The 27816-nt window shown below is 38.7% G+C and overlaps 1 protein-coding gene across 8 annotated transcripts in view; it reads left to right on the top strand.

The window, feature by feature from the left end:
- The window catches only part of PARD3 (par-3 family cell polarity regulator), a 592324-nt gene that overhangs the window by 362230 nt on the left and 202278 nt on the right, over positions 1–27816 (top strand). For 4 of the 8 annotated variants that reach the window (XM_052651068.1, XM_052651061.1, XM_052651065.1 and 1 more), the window contains 5 exons: positions 1140–1329; positions 3865–4016; positions 5073–5117; positions 10015–10242; positions 24317–24548. In XM_052651068.1, the coding sequence (XP_052507028.1) occupies positions 1140–1329; positions 3865–4016; positions 5073–5117; positions 10015–10242; positions 24317–24548 (847 nt within the window). The remainder of the gene's footprint in view (positions 1–1139; positions 1330–3864; positions 4017–5072; positions 5118–10014; positions 10243–24316; positions 24549–27816) is intronic. The other 4 variants (XM_052651063.1, XM_052651066.1, XM_052651067.1 and 1 more) reach the window with 2 other exon arrangements.

Below are 27816 nucleotides of genomic sequence, written 5' to 3' on the forward strand. Positions count from 1 at the left end.
ATGAATGTATCTCTGAGGACAGCCTTTCTCAAGATATTCATGTGAACTGAAGCCTCGCCCATGAGTTCTTGCTCAGAGGAAATACGGCACAAGGTTTGGGGAGGAAGCCAGAAGAGCTGTAGGTATCTTGGGGCAGGAAGATGGCAGCATTTGGACCCCAGCTTTATCTATAGTGAATCAGGCCCTTGAATTATAATTTTATCCTAAGAAAGATAAACACCTCTCATGCTGATCCATGAACTTGAGCAGATCTCCCTGAAAGAAACTGATCAATGTGGCCAGTTCTGGGTCTTTTCTTACCAAGAACACCATATCCTAATTGAATAAATCAGAATTCACAAGCTCCTGTGTCTTGGCCTGAAAGACCTCACGGCAGTGAGATCCTAGTCTTTTCCCTTTAAGATCACTCCTGTTGTCTCTGAAGTGTCACCTGAGTGCACTGTGGGGTTTTCTCCATCGTGCACTTAAAGGTGCTATTGCTGATGTCTGTAATGAATGTCATCATTTCTTCTAGCAGAATAAATCACAGTCATCATTCAAAACCCCTCTCAGATGTTGACTTTTGCTATGATTTCCAGCATCCTCTGCCTTCAGCTACCAGCACTAGTGAATGCCAGGGTACTTGCGGGACATCACTCACAGCACCAGTCAATTACCACTGTATCTGGTCTGTCTCCTTCTTCAGGCTGTGAGCCATTGAGAGACAGAGATTGTCTTTCTTACAGATCTGCTAGGTGGTAGGTGCCCAGTGAGTGAATGAGTGAATGACTGATGTAAGTCTGCAGGGCTTCCCTTCAAATTTCCTGGTACAGATTTTCAAACAACTTTAGCGACTTAGAATCCACATGGCATTTTCATGTTAGAAGTCATTCTAGAGATCAGCTCTGGCCTTAGGAAGCATAAAACCAGAGACATGGAATACCACACCCAGAGCTCCATAGCATCAGAAGAAGGAAGAGACCAGAGGTCTCCAACGGACATCCATTTATGGAAATAAATTTTCTTTATTCTGTTTTGTTCTACCAGGTTGAGACATTTTGGAAATTCAGACTTTTTCTGATGTAGAAAAGTATTAACATTAATGCATCTCACCCTTAGATGGATGTCTAGAATGTCTCTTTTGTGTTTCCATTGGACAGGTAAATACCAGCTGTCCCCCACGGTGAATATGCCCCAGGATGACACTGTCATTATTGAGGATGACAGGTTGCCAGTGCTTCCACCACATCTCTCTGACCAGTCATCTTCCAGCTCCCATGACGATGTAGGATTTGTGACGACAGACACTGGCACGTGGGCCAAGGTTGGCATCAGCGACTCTGCAGACTGGTAAGAACACTCCAGGGCTGGAAAACATTGGGTAATTGCAATCACACTTGATTTTGTGTTTAAATATTCTGTCATTGAGCTCAGTGAGATGGGTGTCTTTTATAGCTAAGTTCTCTTTTCATGATTTTAATACTCATAATTATCACTCTGAACAAAAGATTTCCCTCAAACTCATAAACCTGCCTAATTGTGTTAGCCTTTCCAGGTCTATGGTTAGGAATTGAACCAAACCAACAAGAAAACTCTCACTAACTCCGAAATCCTACGCGTTTATTAAGTTTCACTTTTAATTATTTTGTACTAAGTCGCTTCGGTCGTGTCCAACTCTGTGCGACCCAATGAACCATAGGCCGCCAGGGTCCTCCATCCGTGGGATTCTCCAGGCAAGAATACAGGAGTGGGTTGCCATGCCCTCCTCCAGGGCATCTTCTCAATGCAGGGACTGAACCTGTGTCTCTTATGTCTCCTGCATTGGCAGTCAACTTCTATACCACAAGTGCCTCCTGGGAAGCTGTTTAATTATTTTAGATCTGTGTTAATTTGATGAATTGTTTTTCTATTCAATAAATAAATTCTAAGCAAATCCCTAATGGTGACTGAGAATTTGTAACAGATAGATAACTTTGGCCAAATGAATAGTTGTTATGTTTTGGGAGTAGAGAAGAGGCTTTTACAGGTTTTCTTTTGAGAGTGTTGTGACTGTTCCAGTCTTTGTACTTCTTTCATTATTATTATTATTATTTTGGCCTCATGGTGCTGCATGTGGGATCTTAGTTCCTCGGCCAAGGATCAAACCTGCGCCTCCTGTATCCACTGGACCACCAGGGAAATCCCTGTACGTGTCTAACGTCATGATTTCTGGGGCAGTTGAATCCTATTTTTTCTCCTCTGTCTCTTAAAATAGAAGAAAGTATTTTATATTATTGAGTCAGTGGGCAGCACAGAAATGAGGATGTGCCTAGTAATTATATACATCAATTACATGCCTAGTAATTATATACATCAATAAGCAAAAGGACCATCCCTCCTAGGGATGACCATGGAAGGCTTTAGTGACAATTAGCACAAACCATGTGAGGCATTACACCCGAATTTTCTTACTGCCCTTTCTCTGGGGTCTTTTATGAATCTATCAGCAAAATGATCGTTCATTGTTGTGGCTTCGAGCTACACTCAAGTCCACGTGTAATAGCTTATCTTGGAATGAGTTTTTTGGTTCAGCATAGAGAAAGAACTGCCGTATAAAGGAGAAACCCCACCGCTTGAAATCCTCAGATGCTGCCACATTCGCTGCTGCATTGTGTGTCTCTTTCTGAATGTGAAAGTGATGACAAAGTAAGGACTAGATATTTGCAATATTTGTTACAGGTACGAAAGCCTTTAAGTTGACACTGTGATGGGGAATTATGAAGGCAGCCGTAGGAATAGATCTGTCTGGGGCCTTAAGAAGCTCTGTATTGGTGAAAATGAGATGAATAACGAACAGGGCTGGAGTGTGGCATTAATATCCCTAAGGGGATTCATAGAATGGTGAGGACTTGTATGATTTTGCTGTGGGGAATGTGCAGGAGTTGGAAAAGAATATGAATGAAGGGTTATCCAAACAAGAATGGCAGCTGTTCTGAATCACAGCAGAAAATGTAAGCTTTTCCAGCCTGACAATATCTCCCTAATCCTTGATGAAAATGTTATGAAAACAAAAGGGCAATAAGGCAGGATTAATAGCTGGAATTTTAATAGCTTTGGAGGGGGGGACCAGGATATGGTTACATTCTTTAAAGAATCAGCTGTCAGTCCTGCAGACTAAGTTGCTAAGTATGCTAGTGTATTGTTTCTTCAGTCTGAAATTAGTTTACTAGGTATATTGATAGGGCAGAATTAATTATGTTATGGTTTAAGAATTTTTGGTTATTTTAAGATGCTAATTAACTCACAGACTCATTTGACATATTCAATTGTGTATGTTTACAGTTCACTGTACAATTGTGGAAGGTTAAATATGTCAAATGGCTAAACTTTACATTTCTTCACTGACAGAATATACTTTTATTCAATCCATGAATTGATTTAGGAAACATAACAGACAATGTTTATAAGGTGAAAAAGGTAAAAACAGCATATTCTAATCTTAGTGACAATGTAATTTCAGAGGACAGAAAATTAGTTTAAAGAATACAGCAATATGTGGTTTTCAGTAACAACAATTTGCACACCTTTGAAAAACCATTAGCCAATAATTTCTATTAAAAATATATTGCAGATTTGCTCTGTCTGCAAATTTGATGCCTACTTGGAGTTCAGGTTTAGTGTAGTGCTCTAAATGTAAATTAATGTCATGTTTTTCCATCGCCTCCTATACAACCAAATTTTTTTTTGGTGGATTATATTTGTACTCTTTAGTTTAAATATTTCTGAGGAACATATACAGACACACACAGAGACACATTCATACACACAGGTGTGGATGAACTTTGCTGAATGGCATGTCTCCTATTTTCAATAAATGTTTTTGTTTCTCTTTCCTCTTCACGCCAGCTCTTTGAGTCCAGACGTTGATCCAGTTCTTGCTTTTCAACGAGAAGGATTTGGACGTCAGAGTATGTCAGAAAAACGCACAAAGCAATTTTCAGATGCCAGTCAATTGGATTTCGTTAAAACGCGAAAATCAAAAAGCATGGATTTAGGTAGTGAGTACAATCTCCATGAATCTTTATCTAAATAAGGTTTTAGATGCTTTCAGATGAAAACTGATGGTCCCAAACACATGTCTGTTTACTGTGAGCAATAAAGAAAATAAATGTGAAATGAGGCAATTTGGCAAAAATTAGTTTTTCTCGAAGTTTGAGATAACTACATTTCTCCTAAGTGGCATGTTTACATCATGTGCAATATGTTAATATATATGTTTTCTGATGAGAAAAGAAACAAACACATGTGCGTATCATGCTCTGTTCATGTATCTTTATTTGAAAAAATGAAATGTTTTAGCACTGTAGCTGTTTAAAACCAATTTCATTGGTCTTATGATTTGGTTGGTTGTGGGGATTCTTGAACTAGAAGAAAAAGTTTTGGAGAGAAACCATTATCTCAATCCATGTCTAGAGTTTGGTTACTTCATGATATTTTCCTTCCATCGCTGCCCTTTAAGGTTTATTTAATGAAAACTCTTCTGTGTTGATAATTAAGGCCTTTAATTGGAATCATAATTTGAGAGCATATTTATTGTAAAAAGTATTTGGAAGCAAATGAGAGAAGGAAAATAATCCTAGTTGTTCAATCACATACCAATCAGGTAGTGTCTCGTTTTAAATCCAAATCCACCGAAAACCAAAACAAACAAACAAATTAATTAATTAATTATATCCATGCACTGATTGAATGATTAGAAAACCCTTTCTTAATCAACTGTAACGTATTTACGCTGTTGTCTGGTGGCTGTTTTTACTTTGAGACTAAAAGTATTAATTTATCCCATGCATAAATGAAAATTGGGCGATGACTGGCCTGGCTGATGATGATATGCTAACATATCAGTAACACACGTGCCATGAACTGAGATGACTGGCATTGCATGGAGACACGGCTTTTCCCCCTTTTTTGATTATGTTTGCTTGATGTTTCGTATTATTTGCATGAAATATTATTTAAGAATTCTCACCTAACTGGAAACATCTGGGAATGGTTGAAGCATGTTGGGCTGTGGGACTAACTGGGCTAACCATTATACATTTACCTTTTAACAGTAGCTGACGAGACTAAACTCAATACAGTGGATGACCAGAAAGCAGGTAAGAATGGACACTTAGACTGTTGCCATAGAAACTGTGGTCCAAGGAGTTTATCTGATTATAGAGCTGCCAATCATATGGCTGTAAATATAAATATTCCAGGCTGCCATGGATGTTTTCATTGTAGGAAATCAAATTGTACAAGGAAAGGAAAGTTTTCTTCGAGCAGAAATGTATCAATGTAGTATGAGCTAAGTGGAAATATAATTTAGTACTTCAGAAATGCAAACACAGCCCAGATTCTGTTAATTATATTTGTGTAGAAATGTTTTGTCACGGTGAAGAAAAAATCAAAATCCTGAAAGCATGATCTCTTAGGGTTGATTCTTTAAGTTTTGAAGTCATCTATCTGATGCTTAGCTTAACATCCAAAAAAATGATTGTCAAAAGGTGATTTTGGTTAGGAAGATAACAGCACATATATAAATATTTTCACTGAAGGACAGTGTCCAATATAGCTCTCATTAGTCACTCAGAAAACCTTAGTTCTTTTTCTAATGAAGGCTTTAGTTCCTTGTTACATAGCATTGAATTAGGCTATATATTGCGTCTGTATCTTAACTTTGTGAATGTGCTTGGAAAGCTTTTTGTTTTTGTTTTTAACTATTTAGGACTTGCTGCTAAAATGCTACCTAGATCCTTCTGTAGAAATAATGGATTATGTTGACCTGGGTTTTACATCATAGATTTTACTTTACTTGTTATCTTATGACAGTAATCAGAGGAAAATCTTTGTGTGTGATTAAAGTCATGTGCTTTGTACAGCTGAGCATTTTGATTTATTATTATAGGTTTGCAATAGAGTTTTAATTATTGTAGATCCAGTATGATGTCGTTATACCACTTAGCACTAATTAGCTTCAATTCACCTTTTTAACCTGCAATAGTAATTAGTTTTAGGCTTCTTGAAAAGTGTGTTTCCCATATACATACGTAAAGATAACTGTGGACATGCCTGGAGTTTTCACATTCTGTAAAGATAGATTGTAAAAACTGCATCCAATAAATCACTGGATTAACTGTAGTGCAAGGCAATTAACAATAGCCTCAGCCCTTATTAAGTAGTTATTTCTTTTATCAAACATAAAATTCATTGGAATTCTGGAGCAAGGCTAAAGAAAAACATTATTTGATAGTTTACATATGTAAATTAGTAATTAATTTTTGGGAGTTAATAGTATTCAGTGCTTTTCAAGAAGTAACCCTTGTCCAATTTAATGTTTATAAAAACCAAATTGAGCTGCTCAGGTTAAAGAACATGATTTTATATAATATGCCAATAAAGTGAAAAAAATAGTTAATTTAACCAAATCACTGTTACTAACAGGAAAAGAACAATTTATTGTGATTAAGAAATAATAATAATATCCAGATGTCAACTGAAAACATTAATACCTTTTATGGTGAGTAGGCAGATTTTATCATCTAATTGAATCATCTGCTTTTGTAGTGTTTAAAATGTTAGTTAGATCCCAGATAAAAAGAGCATTTTAAAAATAGTATGTGCAATCTGTTTTACTGAATTAAACTGGAAAAACTTAGGACCAAAATTATGACATAGAGGTAGAAGTATTTGCTGGTCTATTGATTTTAAATCTACAATGAATAAAATATCTCCACTGGATTCTTCCCATCCTCCAGTATTACACAGTAAAGAGATTTTTTATTATTTTCCTTTTTTCACTTCACTTGAATTGCTAAGATTATCATGATTTTACAGTTTAGTCCAAAGGTTTTTAGTAGAGTCACAGTGGCATTTTAGTGTAGATTGTCTGTCTAGCCATAAGCCTTTCATAATGAAAATTGAATTCCATTTCCCTTTGCCCTTGCAAAAGACATCCTCTTCTTTTTTTCTGGCAAGAGAGGTATTAGTAGATAAGAGTAGAAAAAGAGACCTAAAGAAAATAGTATGATTATATGATTTCCCCTTTTATTCTTGGATTTGGGAATCCTGTATGATAGTTCTAGAGTAAATTTATTTTCTACAGGAAAAGAGAGAATGGGAATAAGAGAATTGAGTTTCTAACAATTTAACCTTTGAATATAAAAATAAATGAAGCATCCTAATGACAACAGATTTACATTAAGAGCTTCAAAATATTATTTAAAAATTAAAGACATTGATTGTGTGTGTGTGTAAATAAAACTAATCTTTTGCCTATAGCTTGTATAGGGAAAGACATTTTCAACTTTTATGATAAGTTTATGATGTTATAAATCTCGGTGACCATCATTTAGCAGTCTTACTAATATATTAACCAACTATTTTGTTAAAGTGTCTTTGATGAATATATCACCTTACATGAATGAAATCTGTGTTTTAGATCAGGAGTCAGCAAGCTTTCTATAAAGAACCAGGGAGTAGATACTGTAGCTCTTTCAAACCAGACAGCCTTTGGAACAATTGCTTAATTCTGATATAAAGGGAAGGCAGCCATGGAGAAAATGGAAACAAATGGACCCATGGCTGTGTTCTAGTAAAAATTTCCAGATTTGACCCATAGTTTGCTGATCCCTGTTGCAGATACACAAATAATAGATGTTATGAAAACTTTCAACCATGTATAAATAGAGAGACTGTAGTTTATTAATCTCTCTTATACCCAATACTCACCGTATTTAATTATCAACATTTTGCCAGAATGTTATACTGTGGTGTTCAGAATTAGACAAAAGAGTAGTTAGGTAAGCTTCCAATGATTCCTACAATATAATCTATTGCTTATTTTGTTACAGTTTCACTATTTATTTCTTCCTAGATTTGCTTTGTGTTTATGTTTCTTCAGAAATACATATATACAGATATATACATATCAATACTTACATGTATGTAATATGTATATGTACATTTATTTGAATAATCATGCCATTTCTCAAATTAACTGTTAAAGTTTTGGGGTGCTGATATTAAATCAAATCTCAGCTAACTTTTTATATATAAATTATGTTTTAATGCTAATCTTTACTGGGAGCATATATATATACGTATCTTTATTGGAGAAATATACATAGATATATGTGTGTATATATATAAACACACACACACATAATTACATAACACACACATAAACACACACATAATTACACACACATACATACATATGTCCTTTATGAATCAAATGTTTGCCATATAAATGTTTATAGGACCTAAATGTAGCTAGTAAGTTATAAAAATTAATAGGCGTGATTTATTCAGGAAAAGATCTTACCAATGCTAATTCTTGAAAATGTGAAAGTAAATGTCCCTGCCCAGAAATCATCTTTTTCCATTCTCTTTGATTCTTTAATCTCTTACTTTTTCTTTAGCTCTTTGGAACAAAATCATTTTCCTTCCTGTGACATGACTTTTATGGCTATTTAAAACATTGACTTGTCAAACATTATAGTGCTATCAAGAGAAAAAGTAAGATTGATCATCCTGGCAAGAAATATTCCTTGTGAATTTTTGTCATGAAATAATCAAATATAGACAAACCTGCATGGAGAAAGTTAAATAAATCATCTTTTTCTCTCAAGCACTCTAATTTATGGAATATTTTTTCTTCATTAGAATCATCTGTCTGCCTTTCTGCCTATGTTACATTTTGAACATACTTGTTCTAACTTAAAACTGCTACCCCATTGTGAAGATTATGTGAAAGTTGTCATGTAAATGAATTTTAAAAAGATAATTCTTGTTTTGACTCTCCCAATTTAATTTTTATTCTGTTTTATACTCTGAGCCATGGAACGACCATCTCAGAACTATTTGGTTTCTATGTGAAAACATATCAAGGTTACTCCTTAATTAGTGATCCACATATGGGCTGACGGTCCCATGTAGAGATAAGATATCCAGTCTCGCCTCTCCTACCCCTTGCTCTTTTTTTTCCTTTGTACCTGTCTTTCTAACAGTGTAAGTGAAGAACTAGTTCTGTAACCTGGATTGCCCAGCTGGTGGTTGCAGGTATTTCCGTCATCTTGAGGCTAAACTCATCTATTTGAGTGCCAGCTCAGGCAATCATTGATGAAGTTGTTTTACCTGGTTAAAGAAATCCATTTCGATTGCCTTCTAAAGCTTGGTTACAATCTTAGTGTTGCTAGATCCTCAAGTCACCAAGCCACAATTTTAGTGCTCTGAATTCTCCTCTACTGAAAATGTCCTGGTAACTGTGATGTCTTCTTCCTTCTGTTCATTACCTGTTTCTCTCTGCTGACCTGGAGGCGTAAGTCCTCACATGCAGTTCTGGCATCTTTCCCTCTTTACTTCTCTCTCGCGACGGTCCTTATGTAGTTTATTTTTCTTCACATCTTGTATTGCTCTTCCCAGAGAACCACCATTTTCCAGAAATAGGTTTCTACCTGATGCTAGGGTGCACTGTGGGCGACATGTGGTGTCCTGTGCTTTTCTCACTTGCCGAGTTGTCTGAACCTTTGCCATATGAGGACAACTTGATGAAACTTACTGAGATAAAAGTTTCACTTCCATTGTAAATAATTGTAAACTGCTAAAAAAAATGTTTTAAGCTAAGTCACAAAGTGTACTCTTGGTTGCTTCCCTTAGCCATTTTATCATCCTGCTTTGCAGAATGATTTTCTGGGTTATTCTGGTTTTTTAGATTATTAACATAACTTGAAGCAAATAATTTGACAAAGATTTTATCTGTTGAGCTAAAAATGAAAACTAATAGCTTAAAATGTCTCCTAATGAGAATAGAGAAAATAGACCAAATTTAATACACATTTGGGAAAAGTTAAAATTAGTTACTGTCACTTTACTTTTTATATCTTGCTACCCACGTTCCAGAAGTAGACACTGAACAAATAATTTGTCCCTGATATTTTCTACAAGTCACAGATATTCAGCCATGTAATTTTCACCACGCATTCTAACATTTTGTTTTTGCCGACTTCCAAGGTTCCCCCAGCAGAGATGTGGGGCCTTCCCTGGGTCTGAAGAAGTCGAGCTCTTTAGAGAGTCTGCAGACAGCGGTTGCCGAGGTGACTTTGAATGGGGACATTCCTTTCCATCGCCCTAGGCCACGGATAATCCGAGGAAGGGGATGCAATGAGAGCTTCAGAGCTGCCATTGACAAGTCCTATGATAAGCCTGCAGTGGATGATGATGACGAAGGCATGGAGACGTGTAAGTGTACAACGTCTGAAGGAATAGCCATGGCAAGGATCTCTATAGTGAAGCATTTTCATAATACGAAGATGTTACTTACCATTTTACTCTTATTTTCTCACAAATGCACAGTTGTTTTTTCTAAAGGCAACATATCGTGTGATATTGCAAGAGACTAAATGCAGAGCAGATAGAAGAATCTTTTCAACTAGATATTAAAGAGATTTTCCATTCTTCTCAATAATTGTTTTTGGAAAATACAGGTTTCTTTCTTTCCTTTTTTTTTCTTAATGTGATTTCTGCTATGAAACCTATAATTTTTTATAAAATAATTTTTATTTTTAAACTTTCTCAGTTTAAAACTGAGAAAGTTTTAGTTCAGTAAATATTGATAGATACAATCCATAGAAAAATTTTGAGTCCTTAATAAATTTTAGGAGTATAAAGTTATCCTGAGACCAACATATTTAAAAACCACTGCTGTACAGTATATCTGTAATATATCTCAAATGAATATGTGTAATCATCTGTGATTTTGATAACATACTTTCGTTTTTATGAATTACTTTTTCCTTGAACTAGGCTAGCAAAATATATTTATGTATATGTATTTCCAAATTGCCAAACATTTTAAGCCAAGATTATTGACAGTTAAAGGTTACTGTGAATGAGCAATGTGTTTTCCATAGTATTGATATATTGAGAAAAAAGTAACGTTTATAAATACATAAAATGTATGCTTCAGGGACTTGTTGAAGTTAAACACTTATAAATGAGTATAAAAATACTCATTCAGTTTAAGCATAAGAAGGAAACTCAGCATTGTATTTATTTAGAAGAGAATGGACTTGAGTTCTAATAGAAAACACTGTTGGTTAGCTTATATTGTTTGTAACTGCTGATTCATATTCTAGTTTTTTAACTTAAAGTAACTCTACCCAGCTAACCATCGTAAGAAACACTGTTGGGAAAAGAAAGAAGAAAGAAAGAAAGGATAAAGAAAAGCAGGAGACACCCCTACCCAAAATTAAAGCAGAGATCATTTAGGTGGATTGTAAACGATGACAGTTTAACTTTTGGGGGACCACTTCCATCACACATGCCTAAGGAAGATTGTGGTGGGAAAGGAGAGTTTCAAATGGAAATCACATTCTGAGGAGATATAAAGCAAAATTATATAATCTTTGCCTGTCACATATAATGTGTTTGGGAAGATGAATATTTCTGCTACAATGTAACATGCAAAGCAAAACTTAGTAGAGGAGCGCTGCATTCCCCCGTAGCCCCCACCTAATTCTTAGTTTAAATCTGGACAGCTTTTTACTCCATCCAGCCAGTGATTTCAAATATATGCAGCCCATTCTTGCCAGATGAAGAACATATTTCCTATTTTTGCTGCCAAGCTTGGTCTCCAAGCTCCTGAGTCATATAAGCTTCCAACCCTCTCGGGTTTTTCCTGGCGTCTCAGGGGCTCCTTGCCAGTCTCACCCAGTGTTACTTGTGTTGCCTTTCTAGGGTGGGGACCCTCTATCACTTAGAGATCTTGCCTTTGTCCTGGGTGCACATTTAATAAGGGAGCCAGTGCTCTGGCACCTCAGTATTTTTTGTTGTTGTTGTTTTTTTTTTTTAACAAATACAGTTTTTGTTCCTGAGCTTTTTTCTTGTCCTAGTTCACATGTTATTTAAATTCCTTCATAGAATGCAATTTTCTCACATATACCACATATTTAAAATGCAGCAGGGGATGGAATAGCGATCAGTACCAGGCATGTTCTTAATTCTGTAGCCTCTAGAGCTTCCCACCATGTGAACGTCTAAATTTGTCCCTGACATAAACTTAGCTTCCGGTTTTAACTGGAAATAACCGATTTAAGTATTTCATATTAAAACTTTTGTACTCAACTATCATCAAGACAAAACCAGGTAAGTAGATGAACTACAATGTGTGACCCGGAGGGGAAGTTCTAGGTAAGAACTGGGAGACACACCCTGACATGTGCACCTGCAACCACAAAGTGCTGGGTTTCCACAGAGTCCTGACTTGATGGTGTTTTCTCCCAGACCAGTCTGGTGAACTCTGGATATGGCCAGAGAAAGGCCACTGTTGTATATTTCAAATGTCTGCAGTGCGGCTTGTCAAAACTATATGACTGAAGTGATCTGAGCACTGGCCTGGAGTCCCTCCACATTCTTCTCACCCACTTGGAATTTGGGTCAAGTTGCTTAAGATTCTTCTTTAATTCCTTCCTTTGTGAAACTGAAGCTTTGGATGCCAAGGCCATTAATGCTCAGATTGTCTCAGTGTCTAGTGAGGAGGCTCGGCTCGGTGGTTTGCGGGAGTTGGGAAATTCGTGGGAGGCTGAGCTAGTGGTCTCTATCAAGGCCACCAGATCCCCCTGCACCCGCTGTCACTGCGACAGTCTTGGGGATTTATTTATTCCCATGAGGCTTGTGGGATCTTAGTTCCCCAGCAAGAATTGCACCCGGGCCCTTGGCAGTGAAAACACTAAGTCCTCATCATTGGACCACCAGGGACGTCCTAGTTGTGGGGTTTTTAAATCACTCTTCATACTTTGTGATTCTTTGTCAATTGTAAGTTTAAAAAAGGGAAGTTCACGGTTTGCCAGAGAAAGCTGGAAAAGCTCTGGTTCCGTTTCTGAGTTGCTTTCCAGTTTTAACTTTCCACGACTCTGTGTCCTCCTTCACTTACCCACTGACCTCAGTCCTGCCTTCCTGCTTCGCTCACCGTCCATAAAATCCACGAGGAAAGATGCCACCATGTCTTATTCCTGCATAACCAGGCTCAGAGCTCGGCCAAGTGTCAGAGTCAGTGGCTGTTGCATCAGTGAATGGGCTCCTGCTTGACTAGCGCCACTGCGTGTGTGAGAGACACACACCCAGACGCAGCGCGCGTCAGCAGCAGTGCATGGGGTGGCATTGACGTTTCGCTCCTCCCACTTGTGTCCGACTCTGGACCTGGGCATCCGAGACCTCTGCGCCTCAGCAAACCCTTTGGTCTTCTCTAAGAAAATATCTGTCAAGGCTGGTGTTACTGCTGGTGGTTATGGGACTGTTGCCTTTCCTTATGGCTAGGTGCAGGTGTGAGAAAGGAGTCTGGCTCCCTCCTCTAGTTGCCTAAACCCCACCCTTTGCAGAGCGGATTCTGGAGGCGCGTTCTGCGGACTCTCTCTCTGTCTGCATTCGTGTCTATGCTCATGCCCTCGCTGTACAGCCCCACCCTGCATCCTTACTGTGTGGGCGCTGTCCCTGGCCGCATGTCTGAGCGCTGATGGCCTCGTGCTTTGTGGGACCCTGTGGCTGAGGTCCCTTCTTGTATGGAGGTGGGCCTCAGGGGCCAGTTATGGCCGCCACGTCACTGTTGTGCAGTGCGCTGATAGAGGACCCTGTCCGAGCTGACGGTCTCTGTTAGACGGCCGTCCTGTGAGGATGCCGTCCGTGCACCCTGGAAGCATGGGTTGGGGGGCGGGGGCGGGCATAACCTGTCCCGCTCAGCCTATGTCGGTCCCATGCAGCCCTTTCCCTCTCGACAGGCGGAAGTCACACACGTGGAGGGCGAAGTTGGTTGTTCTTGCCAGCCGGGTCAAGCTCCTCCCCGGTGGCGCTCTTTCAGGCTTGGAGCAGGCTTGCCTCTTCTCAGCAGTGCTGCAGTCGCGGCATGCACACGACAGTGGGGGCCAAGAGGCCCGGGCGGGATCCATGTGGTATCTGGTACCTGTCATCTTCTGTAACACTTATGTGCTTCCTGTGGAGATGGCAGAAGTCGGCGTTTTTGTCTCTCATTTAATCCATCTGGCCTCTCCACGTTGTCTGTGTCTGTCTGGATCAAGATGGAGCTTTGTATTCTGGGACCCATTATCTCTGAGGCCCTACCTGTGTTTGACAGGTCAGGGCATCTACAATCTGCTCCCTCTTCTATGCAAATCATACTTCCCGCATGGCTCTCAGCGAGCGGCTCCTACAGCCCCCATCATAAATCAGCTTCTGTTGAAACCAAGAACATGGATGCTACATAACACTGACTTGTTTCACTTTTGAAAATATAGAATACAACCCCCACCCCCATTTTACCCTCTATTAAAAGTCGTCAAGTCGTCAGCCTTGCTATCAATTCAGGAACAGCTTTTTGTCGAGGTCGAGGAGGTGATACACAACAAAACCGAAGACTGTCCTATTCATTGTACTCTTGATTTTAAGATCTACCCAGTTTACAATTTTAAATGTGAGAACGGTATTCCTTGAAAACATAGAGACAGATTGCATTTAAGAAGCTTGCCTGCTTTCTTATAGTACTCTTAACAGGAGATAAAGGGGAAAAAAAAGCATCGCTCAAAAGTATGCATAACTTAGGTTAGCAGTATGAGATCTGAAGAAACTGAATTTATGTTAGGAAGTTAGCTAATCTGAGAGCTTCAAGATTAATTTTCATTTATTTTGTTAGCTTCAAAATAGCAGATTACACGAGTATCTCAGATTTTTCTACTCTTAGCATGCTCTACATTCCTAGCCATCTTTTGTCACTACTTATTTGAGCAAAAATTATGTAAATTAGGAAGTTATCTTAAGAATCTCCATCAGATTACCATAAATCTATAGTGGAAGAATTCAATGTCTGGTTTTCAGAGTCGAAGTACTTTGTAAAGGATTTACCATTTGGTTAATCTATCTTTTTGGATAATTGGAAGTTGATCTATTAAAAATATTTATTCTGAAGTGCTGGGAATAAGGATAACCTGTCTAATCCTTTTATGACAATTTGTATACTTGAGTATCACTTGCAGTTTAAGAAAAGGAGCTTTGGATAATTTTAGGACATTTCTGAATGCGATAGAAGTATAACCATGTGACATAGCCAAAGCTGTCAATTCCTTATATTTCTTTTTTTAGGTGAAAAGTAAGTTAAGCTAAAAGTATGACGAAAAGTCACATCTGAAGTGTCTGAATTATAGCTTCCTCATTCGAAGCATTTTCTGATAAGAAAAAAGTATGTAAATATTTGACTAAGATAGTACTTAGGAATTAAATCAGAATGCATGCCTTGTGATTTGCAGTCCTGCGAGTTTTCTACAATATTAAACAAACTTCCTAATGGGAAAATCCGTTACATTAAAACTGCAATAAAGTATTTATGAGTCTTGGGACCTAAAACCTGATATTTAGGCTGTAAGTTCCAGAGAGGCTAAGGATACTTCAACCCACTGGGCAAACCAACTCTTGGGAAGCAGTATGGTTAATGGTTAAGGGCCATTGTGCTGCCCAGGTTACCATGCAGCAAAGCATGGGGCACCCACTCAGCCGGCATGGGAGAGGCGAGGGAGGGGAAGCTTCTCACAAGAGGTATGAGTTGAGATGAGCAATCCTGCTTGAGTGGTCTTCATCAGGGTGTGTCAGGAGCTTAGGGAAGGGGGACCATCTCTGGACCACCATTATCCTATCGAGGTTGATGTGTACAGATGAGAGCGTGGTGAGGAGTGAGATATAAGACATACGCAGAGAACAGCTTGCAGACAGCCTTGTTTAAATAATTTTTGTTCATACTAAGGACCTTAAAGAGCATTTGAAGAATTTCAAGTGAAAGAATATGAGTGTTGGGGCTGTAGAATCGAGGGTGGGTTATTGGGGGTGAGCTGGTAAATAGCAGTGTTGGTGGCAAGATTGGTTCTAGGACAGTAATGCAGTAATCCAGGTGAGTAATGATGCTTGGCAAAGCCAGAAGAAAGGAAAAAACTGCATTTACATGCTTAGCATCTCACACATATAGATGGATGATAGTGATGAGGTTTTTCTCACTAGTACCTCCAGGCACAGAAATTTAGAATTATCATCTCACTGCATAATCCCTCCATTACCAAATTTTCTTAATTTTTCTGCATGAAATCTCATAATTTCACTCCTTCTACCCAATCTAGCCCCAATTCTCATTATTTAATATCTGAAGTTACTATTAGGATCTCATAACTGGTCTGACTGTCTCTTCATTTGCTGAGTAAGCTCTGGAGTCACACTGTCCTCCTGGTCCTTCAAGCTCCCATGTGCGTTCTCATCCAGACCATGTGCCATCCCTGAGGTTTGTCTTCTTCCTGCCCTGGCTGTCCCCTACCCTCTCCTGTACGTGGGACTGTTGTCTTCCTTCTTCAAGACGCTTTCCTCCGACCTAGCTAGTTTCCCCTTAACTGTCTAGCGCACTGAGTATGGACGTTCCCCGACTTAACAGTGGTTCAGTTTAGGATTTTTTGACTTTACAGGGGTTTGAAAGTGATATGCTTTTAGTAGAAATTGTGCATCTAACTTTGAACTTGGGTCTTTTCCCGGCTGGTGATAATGCAGATCTTCTCTGGAGATGATGGCAGTGGCAGCAGTCTCAGCTCCCAGTCAGCTATGTGATCACAAAGGAAACAGCCCAAAACCATTCTGGTTTTCACTTTCAGTACTGTAGTTACTAAATTACATGAGGCATTTGAAACTTTGTTATAACTTAGGCCCTGTGTTAGATGACTGAGCCCAATTGTGGGCTAATGTCAGTGTTCTGAGCACTTTTAAGTAGATGAGCTTAAGCGGTGATGTTTGGTAGGTTAGGTATATTCTGTACATTTTTGACTTTGGTATTTTCCATTTATGTTGGAGTTTATTGTGCCATAACCCCACTAGAAGTTAAGGGAAATCTGTATACAGATGTGTATGAGCCTTTTTAGTGTTTTTATAACATTGAGAAATTTTTGTGAATCTCTCAATAAGGGTTGCATGCATGGGAGTTAAGAACAGTGACTTTTAGGGGACATTCATTTTGACTTCTCATTAAATAGCAATGCTCACCCTTCACTGCTCCATCACATTTGCACATTCTTATGTTGTTCTTTATTTTTGCTCTTGTTTTCCCACTTAAAAGAGTCAGAGCAGTGACCTGGACTCTCTTTCCTTGACACCATAAATGTTTTGTATATGTTAAAATATACATTTGACCAGTTGAATCCATGATAAAAATAAAATTCTTAGTGGCAATTCCAGCAGTGGGGTTATAAGTGCTACTGTTTTCATTGTATAGTCAGTCCATTAGGTCTGTTGAAAGGAAAGCCTTCAGCTTCTTTATACGTTGCTCTCTGTGGACAGGAAACAGTGCCCATTATAGACCATTATTTGAATGTGAAATTTAATTATACACTGAAAGCAAATTTTCAAAGGTTCAGAAACTGGGGGGTCCAACTGCCCTTGCATATGTTCTGCTACATTCTCTAGGACAGGGAGAGAGAGAGGAGGTGACATTCTACCTAGATCTTCAGCAACATTCTGTTTGAAGGGAGGCATTAAAGGAAACTTTAGAACATAAAGTAGAAATGAAGAATGGTTTTTGGTAATAAGTCTTAATCTCTTTGGAAGTGTGATTTTATTGTTTTTGTTCTCTCTACTCTCCTTACCCCAATGTAATTTCATTTTTTTAATGAAATAAATCTAATTTTAGAATACTGGGTTTTAGGAATCAACTATTTGAATATTCCTCCAGTCACAGAAGCCCCTTCTCTAAGACCGCTGATAAATGTCAACCACTTCCTTCATGCCTTTTTCTCCTTTCGGTTATACTCTCTGTTCTTCATAATATCAGTTATTATTCTCACCCCACATTTTAGTGTAAAAGCTGTTTAATTCTTCATGTTTCTTGCCAGCTTTGTGTGTGTGTGTGTTTTTCAAGTGTTCTGAAAAACTAAGTTTTTCCATTGCCAAGAGCTCATCATTCTAATGTTAAAAGTCAGGGTCCAGAAAAGCAGATCCTATTATTCGACACCATCTGTGTCACTAGCTGTTCATTTCCTACATCTTTTATTCCTTTTCCAAAGTCAATATTCCACTAAAATAAGAAACAAAAATAACATATATTTATTAATAATAAAAACTTCTTAAATACTATACTGGACTTTGCAGTACCTGGGAGTTCAGTCCTCATCTATTTTTATTACACTGTATTTTAACTAACATTAGTCAGTAGAAATTGGTGGTGGTCAGTGGATTTGCTAAATCTAGTGAAGTTTTCCAGTTATTAATGCCTCATTTTAACTCATTCATTTTAAATTTTAAGCAGGTAGATTCTGAAGACTGCGTACTCTTGTGTCCAGTTACTACCTTTAATCCTTTGTCTTGCAAAGTAAATTGTAAATTACTCAAGAGTATGTGTTTCTTTATTCGATATTGCTATTACTAGAGTAGCCCTTTCTAAACAGGGAGCAGTAAAGGATGTTTTTCATATGATGGGCTATTTGTTCAATCTATTCAACAAATATTTAATAACACTCTTTTGAGCTATGCCCTCAAAGGAGAGTACTTGTTCACTGATCAGTAAGAAGTAATGTTATCACTTTAATTTTGTATTTCTCTGTTTTTTATTTCTCTGAATGTTTGTACCAACTCATTTCACACTAGTAACAAGTCTGAGCAAATCACTTAATTTTAGTAAAATTGTCAAAGCTGCCTAGAGTGATATTAACTGCTAAATCTTATACTTGTGATAAATAGTAGAGTTGATATTCCACAGCTGCTCTGAAGTTTGATTTATGTAATGTACCTATTAAGATGCTTTCAGCTGCATTTAGTAGAAAAATCACTTCAGACCAGTTCAAACCTTGAGGGAATACACTGTCCTACCTGGTTCTATAGTTGGGCAGCTTCGGGGATTACTGATTCCACAGCATAATGGTATTATCAAAGCACTGCTATCTTTCTGATCCTTCTGCCACACCATCCACAAGTCAGCTTATCCAGAAGGTAACTGCAGGGCTCAAGATCCGAGTGCTTTCTTGATCCCATCCAAGTGAAGGGAGAGAGTCATCTCCCCAAGCACAGAATATATCCTTTCAGGGTGTCGGGGCCACTTCTGTACTGATAAGAGTGGACAGGGGCAGGGACCCATAAGCCAGTGTAAGCCTAGTAATGGATTCATCCCTCGAAGCTGGATCGCATTCCTGAGCACAATCAGAGTTCCATTAGAAAGGAGAAAGGGAGAAATAGATTTGGGATAAGCAGGCAACAGAGATCATTACAGTCCCCCAAATTATATTGCTTCTCAATGGAAAAAAATGGTGAATGACTGTGTGGCTTAGAGTCAGCTCTTGACAGTGAATTGTGTGTGATGACCAGACTGAATGAAGTGTTTGTTTATGGCAGGAGTTACAGAACTTTGAGGTTCAGTGGACACCTAAGGTCATTTTCCCAATGACTGTTACTATCTAAGGGCTTAATCTTTTCCAAACTCCATGACCCAGTGCTAATAGGATAACTTGCAGAACTGCGTAGCTGAATGTGTCACAGGGAGTAGAATTTTAATTGCGCTGTACTTGCATCTGTTGAAAAGATGGTAATTAGGTATGTCTTAATTGCAGAATGTGCTGCCTGGAAGAGAAATAAGCAGCTTCATGTTATACCTTCTTTAAAAAGAGAGCCTTCAGAATATCTGTCCTTACAGACAGTCGCATGGGAAGGCAGCTGATAGTGCAGTGCACAGAGTGGGTTGGAACAGGCAGGAAGGTGAGTCAGAAATGGAAATTTCTATTTGTTTGGAAGGAGGTAACCGCCTTTCTTTAGGCAGACCCTCTGCAGAAAGAAAGCAAACAGCATGCAAAGAGTAAAATTAAAGAGAAAAAAAATGTAAATTTATATAGCATTGGAAATAGTAACTTACCTAAATGTAGGTTTATGATTAGTTCTTTCATTGTAATTTACTGTATGAACACAATAGATCAAGTCATTTGTGCATTATATATCACCAGTGCTTTTCTTCCTTGAAAATTGTTTATCTGAGTATCTTTCGTGTTTTCTCAAGGGCATAAAGTATTTTATTGACCTTATTATAAAGCTGGTATTAATTATACAAGGATTGGTTTTAAAACTGAAAATAATTTGATCAGTCTATTAATGACCTTGAATATATACATTTAAAAAAAATTAAGCATGTGTAACCAATTTACATAAGCTTTTAAAAACCAAAGTAATTCTGCCTAGAAATGAGGTAAAGTGGGATTCTTGTTTTTCTCTATCAAATAATTTTAGTGTTTGAAGCATATATAATGTAATACTCTAAAAGAACATCTTATGTTTATACATAGGAAGCCACATATTGCTAAATATTTTTAATTAGTTGGCATTTGAAAGGATTAGTTACATCCGTACACCCCCAGAAGAATTTCTGTGATAGTGTATTATCTAAATCGGAATGTTCAGAACAAGCATAAAGAATTCTCAAATGCACAAGTACGATTGTAAAACAGTCCGCTTGCTTTGAGCAGGAAACTGAGTTAGGAGTTTTGATTTTACAAAATGACGTTACAAAACCTGGTGTTAATAAATGATTTAATACTAATTTTCTCTGCTTCACCCACTTTTGAAGATAAGTTGTATTACATACACCAGGAAATTATTGGGAGTATGAAAGGAATTGGCAACAAATGTGACTTCGGCATATAGTTAGTTATGGAGGCGCTGCCTTTTTCCTGTGTCAGAGCCAAGAGCAGACAGATGCCTCGTGTGCTTCTGCCAAAACTATCGGGCAGAAAACTAGCAGAATCGCTCCTGATCTTCCATTCATGATTTATGATAATGGTCGCTGTGGAAGACGAAGTCATTCATGTTTATTGAGCTCATTTTTTTGTTTATAGTTTCAGACATTGTGGAGGGTCATACAGTCCATTAGACGGTATGTACGGCATCAGCAGTAATAGTATAAAACCCTACCAGAAAGTGATGAGATAACCAGGAGCAAGGGCCTCCCTGTGGCTGCTGGCACTGGGGTGCGGCTGGTGTTGTCCGGCTTAATGGAGGAACATAGGCATCGTCCTGAAGTCAGAGGATGGTGATATGTGGAGACTGGGTAAAAGTGTGTCTGGTTGGGATAAAGTCATGAGTCAAGTTCACCACTAACCTTCCTGTTAAACAGTCTTTCACAGGCAGCTTCTGTCCGACCAGTGGTCCTCATTTTAGAAGCTTAGTGAAGTCGCTCAGTCGTGTCCGACTCTTTGCGACCCCATGGACTGTAGCCCACCAGGCTCCTCCATCCATGGAGTTTTCTAGGCAAGAGTACTGGAGTGGGTTGCCATTTCCTTCTCCAGGGGATCTTCCCGACCCAGAGATTGAACCCGGGTCTTCCGCATTGCGGGCAGATGCTTTACCGTCTGAGCCACCTGGGAATCCCTGTGATTGTATCATATGAGAAGTACAATAACAAAAGTTTGTGCAAAGCGCTTTGGATGGGTAGGTAAAATGAGTTTTGCCTGCAGGACTTGTAGAATATTGACTAGCATCTCTTTATCTAACTTGAGTATATATATAGGTTTTGTAGCTCCTGAATGCTTTTGAGAACTGTCTTATCATGATTTGGTCCATTGCCTCCAAATCGAGGCCACACTCATTTCCTCCAAAGTGTGGAAGCAGTGGTTTGTAACCAGATAGAGCACAGCCACATTCAAGGATGTTTTCAGACAAGAGGCTGCAACCCTGCTTAAGTGATATTTTACATTCTCCCGGGGAGCACCCATTGGAAAAGGCTACACAGTGAGACCTCCCTGGGCCAGGACCACTATTCTTTCCCTGCTCTGTGTGTACAACAATCACAGCCTTAACTCAGCATTTATTTGTAAGGCTATGGATTTTCTCTAGCAATGTCCATCTGAAAGTTGGAACTGGCTTTCTCTAATAAACCCTCTCAATTCCTATTTCCATATGAATTGACAGAGACTAAAATGATCATCTTTTGAAAATGCATGCTTGTCCCTTGGAGAAGGAGAGTGGCTCCCAGTTAGTTACCCCAGTGCAGAGGGAAGCCAGCCTTTCTGCTCATCTCTTTGGTTGGAAGCCTGTCCTTGAGTCCCTGTGCACATCCGTTCGAACTACGGGAGTAATTTCATCAGTAGCAGCTACTAGTCACAGCGCTGGACGACCACACAAGACTGGAAGTGGGTTTCTTGAGATATGGTGCTGGCTGCTGGAATGATCTTCTGGGCAGAGAGTGGAGTGACTGGATGATAGATGACCTGAATCCATGCTGTATGAAGCATGGAATTGAGCAATCACAGAGTTGATCAAAGAAACATGTGAAGGTCTGGCTGAGGTACAACTGTGCCAGAATATAGTACAGAGAGCCCCACACTGGCGGTATGCTGGCCCCAAACTTCTGTTTCCTTAGCAAGAAATGGAAGATGTTGGTCTAAGTGACTTCCAAAGTACTTTTTGGATTTAGACACAGTGGTATTTTTACTCTTTGGCTGTAGCCTGGGATGGGATGGAAAATAGGTTGCCTCATGTTTTTAATCAAATGTGAAAATGAATTCTACACTTTCTTTGGTTATTAGCTTAATAATTAGCATTAAAAATTTTTAAAAACTTGGTTAAGGTGGTGCCATCATTTGTTAGTATCTTCTAAGATCTGTGAGAGTTTAATAGGACACTAAGATACTAAGATGTACTTTTTTAAAATTTGATTTTTATTTCACAATAGAACATAGTTTATTTGCAATGTTGTGTTAGTTTCCAGTGTACAGCAAAGTAATTCAATGATGTATCAATGATATATATACATATATCCATACTTTTTCAGATTTTTTTCCCATATAGTTTATTATAGAATATTGGATAGGGTTCCCTTTGCTATATAGTGGGTCCTTGTTGGTTCTATATTTTATGTATAATAGCATGTATATTTTACAAACTTCTAATTTATCTCTTCCCCCACTCTTCCCCTTTTATAATCCTGAGTTTGTTTTCCAAGGCTGTGATTGCTTCTGTCTTGTAAATAAGATGATACTGAGACTGGTCTTATTATACTCATAATTTTGTGTATTGCTAACTCAAGTTCTGGTGGAGGGGCAAGACTGAATTTCTCTTGAAGGTATATTAACTTGATCTAGAGGTTGGTTCTTTGTGAAAGTCTTATATGGTTCTGTGTTAAAAGAAGCTCAAAAGCACTGATTCCTACATTTTTTGTTGATGCAGGGGGCCAGAAATGACCTCAGATTTCAAGAGGTACCCTGGAGCTCCAATAATTCTTACTATATTTGGAAAAACCTTAGGCAACTAATCTGGGAAAGGATTTATGAGGATGGCTGTGCACGAGCGCATCTATTGCATCCTAAAATAGAAATTCCTGAAGTTCTTTCGGAGGTGGAGACTTGTCATTCTTTCAGATGCAAAAAGTTGGGGGTATACCATTGGACCATATGCTGACTAAGTGTTGCTTCAAAGGATGGAATATTGTTATCGCTAAAGTATAGCTTTTATCTGCAGAGTTCAAAGGACTGTGAGGCTGTGGATTTATGCCTTCATGGCTCCATCCACCTCTGTTCACTTGCCATTGTGTCAACCAAAATGCAACATTATTTCAGATTAGAACATATAGTAACATTGGCTTGTAATGCTGGCCTCACAATAACAATGTAATGACAATATAAGGAAAAAGTTAGAGAGGCTGTGAACACCCAGTCTTCTCTATATTGTCACAAACTGACATATTTGGGAGGCTGAGGAAAGAAGTCCTGTGTTGACATTTGTGTGCTTACTAGTGAGTGGTGCAATTGAACAAATTCATGAGGGGCTGAGGTGGAGCTTCATCCCTCTTACAACAAGAGGAAAGGAAGCTGTTGGTGAGAGGCTGCTTATTTTCATTTTGCAAATATGATACTAAGGATCTTTGGGGTCAGCTTTGTGTTGAGGGCTTGCTTATCCCCACAGCAGTACAGGCTCTGTATCAACATGAGGGAATCCACTGGTCTGGGACTCAGATTACTATCACTATACTGATACTATACTATTACTAATAATATACTGTTGCTATTACTAATGCTATACTAGTACCATTGCTATTACTGTTACTGTGACTATTACTCTCTTACCGTTGGCCCATCATCTTCACGCAGGAGTACACACATGTATGGTAGTCATCCACATCTCATGTTCCATTCTAATTCTACACAGGGTAAACAACGTTTGCAAGCCTCATTGGAAATATGGGAAAGAAACCCTCACATGACTTCAACCTCCTTATTTTTATCCCTTTGGTTCCCCATGTTCCTTATCTTTTTTTGTGTGTTTGTTTCCTTTTAAGTGGAAGAAGACACGGAAGAAAGTTCGAGATCAGGAAGGGAATCTGTATCCACAGCCAGCGACCAGCCTTCCCACTCTCTGGAGAGACAGATGAATGGAAACCAAGACAGAGGCGAGAAGCCCGATCGGAGGAAAGAGAAAATAGGCAAAGAAAAGAAGAAGGACAGAGACAAGGAGAAGGAGAAGATGAAAGCCAAGAAGGGGAAGCTGAGGGGCTTGGGAGACATGTTCAGGTAGGTGCTACCGGGCAGGAATGGCCCGTCCCCACTGTGAGTGCCAGGCTAGCGCCAGATGTGAGGACTTTGAGGTCAGCTGAGAGTCCTTTCTAACTCCCAGGTTTCACTGCTGTGTTTTTACTTTCTTAAGGATTTCGCTGGAGCTATTTCAGACCCTTTTAAAGTGCCTGAAAGATGCTATCTTGCCAACCATGTAAATAACTGTTGAGAGGAAGGAGGGACAGAGACAAAGGGCCCTCATAGCCCCTGTTTATTCTTTTGTGTGTGTGAACAATGGTTCATTGTTGACACTGAACATGGAGCTCAAGTTAGTGGTAGTGCATAAAGGCTCATTAATAACAAGTCTAAAAAAATGTTACAAATAGAGCTTCAATTAAGCTGTGTTGATTAATTTAATACTTATTGCTTCAGTCAGTAAAGATTTCATTAAATGCAGTCTCTGGCTGTTTCCTGACAGTTGTTTTTGTGCCCCTAAATTATACTCTAGGATTACTTAGCATATCATTTTTTTTTACAAATCATGGCTACACAATAAAAGTGACAAGTTGTTCAGAAGTTGCTCTGAAACTCTCCCATAAATGTTCATTGGAGGTGATTTATAATATTCAGGTATTTAATGTCAAATATAAAGATTGCTTGATTGTTCCATAAATTAAAACCCTAAACATATCAAGATGATGGTTTAAAATTGAAAACAGATGGTATCACCACTTAACTCTTCAAAAAGTCGTTATCCTGCATTATGAATCCCTTCCTTTTAGCTTTTTTTAATTGTAAAATGTGAACAAGAGTTTTTATTTTCATAGAATTTCCTGATTTATGGTCCAGAGGTTGACCTCAATAACTCAGGGAGTTATAGATAAGTCAAGACCATGAAGTTGAGGACTCAAGCCCAACCTGCAGGCTACACACACACCAGATGTGTCCTGTGGATGGACTCAGCCAGAGCTAAGTCAAGTGCGTGGAGGAAGTAAACTATAGCCATAGATAGCACAGAGCTTGGCCCATGAGCAGTATCAGCTTTAAATTAAATACGATCACATTTCCATATTCAGTGCTTCAAAACATTAGAATTAGCATCCTTTTATATGGGAGTTTATATCTTGTTGATATACCACTCCTGAATGCATTTTAAGTCAGATCATCTTTCATCATTATATTTTCACGTCCCAGGTATACTGACGGATGGAATTGCTCTAACTTCCACTTTATTTCTGTTTTGGTGTTAGGCAGGAGGCTTCTCAGCTCATAATCAGACATCTATATAACACACAGAAATTAGGCTGTTGCCCATCAATTAACATTGAGGGAATTTGCACCCCTGTCTTCTTTGAATCAGAAACTATGAAATAAGAGGAAACCTCCCCTAAAATGTACACATCTGGCCTGGAGACCAGTCCTGCTTCTACAACCCCCTCCTGAGTGAAGTCTTTCTGTAGGCTTGTAGGTTTCCTTCATCAGCCAACCATTATTTGATGGAGTCAGTGCTCTGCTCTCCTCATGGAATATGAAATAAGCAAAATTCTAGTTTGTTTATAAATTATTTTAGAAATCTATACATTATTTTAACTGGACATTATTTTTTTCCTGTTACTTGCAACTCCAGAATAAGAGAGGCTTTATGGTAGAGTTTTCTTTTTGGAGCCACAGGAATGGTGAGTGTGGGGGCACTTGGCAAATTTATTTTCTTTCGAAGGGACCCTGAATGCAACCCTACACAATCTTTTCTGAGCTAAAAGTTCCATAAAACATGTGGGCTTCCTTGGTGGCTCAGTGGTAAAGAATCTGCCTGCCAATGCAGGAGATGGGTTCAATTCCTGGGTCAGGAAGATCCCCTGGAGGAGGAAATGGTAACCCACTCCAGTATTCTTGCCTGGGAAATCCCACGCACAGAGGAGCCTGGTGGGCTATAGTCCACAGGGTTGAAAAGAGTTGCACACAACTTAGTGACTGGGAACACATACACGAGATCAAATGCTATAGGTTATACCTCTAACCTGTAGTGGAAGCCAGCTCTGTGACGATGACAACTGATTTGTGACTTCAAAGGCCTGAGTGTTCTTGAAAATCACATTTTTTTGTTTAAATGCAGGGGCTGAAGTTTTTTTCCTAAAAACTAAGTTCATAGCTTCCCAATGCTTAAGAATGGCTACTGAGAAACACATAGACATTCACACTTTTCTGGGACAGATATGCTAGAGTAAGCTCATGCTGACTTGTGAGAGTTGTTCAACTTTTGGAAAATTTGCCACTGACTGTTAAACCCAGCCATTATTAAAAATTAGATAACTTCTATGACAAAGATAACAACTACTCAAAACTCATCATTTCCTAATCCTTTTATTATATACTGTGATCTCTGCTTTTGAGGTGATTTATGCCCACTGTATCGGCAGAGCGCTGATGCTACATGCAGGTAGCTTCAAACTAGCTGTGTCGGGAGTACTTTTACCCCAGGAAGTGTATGAATTCCACAAAACAGTTTTTTTTTTTTTCCTCCCAGGAGAGCCACACACCACCACATGGACAATGCAGATATATCCTAACAGGTTGCAGTATCTTGTCTCGTTCCCTAGAATGTGGCCCTCTTCCCTCTGGTTTCCTTTAGGGAAATGATTGAAGCTTGCCGAATACTCCTACTTGAAAATGAGTTGAGGACCCTTTATTAGAATAAAAAAACTTTTTCTTTGGTTGTCTATTGGCACTCCTTCATACCATTATGATATGTCCTTAGTAGTTGAGAAGACTCTGAAAACACTGTTAGGTTTTTCAAAACATTTTTTATACTGCCTCCGTACCTACTGAATCTAATTATTTGAGACTAAATAGACTTTTGGGTTGATTCTTTTATGTTTCCTTTTTTTTTTTTTGTGACAACAGAAGGGAAGATAGTAAGATTTAAAATGAATCTCTTCCTTCTTTTTTGTTCTATTGAGGAAAACAGGATGAGATTCTCTCAGTGCTGTTGCTTTAAAATACCTTAATCAAGAAGTGTATGTGCATTTAATTTCTTAGAACACTTTGTAAGGAGATGTGGGGTGTGTGTGTGGTGGGGGATGTTACGATTTGTTTCTGTTTTTGGTTAACAGGAAGCAAAGAGTAAGGGTAAGGAGCATTAGATGTTACACGTCTGGCTTTTTAGGCACGTGAACTTTTTCTTTTTAGTCTCTTGAGGGAATGATATGCTTTCCTTCAAATTAGGCTCGCAGGCTCTGCTCCCCACCGTCCACACACACACTCTCTTCCTTCCCCTGTAAGTTGTCTG

Source organism: Budorcas taxicolor, chromosome 13, assembly GCF_023091745.1.
Source record: "Budorcas taxicolor isolate Tak-1 chromosome 13, Takin1.1, whole genome shotgun sequence".
Lineage (NCBI taxonomy): Eukaryota > Metazoa > Chordata > Mammalia > Artiodactyla > Bovidae > Budorcas > Budorcas taxicolor.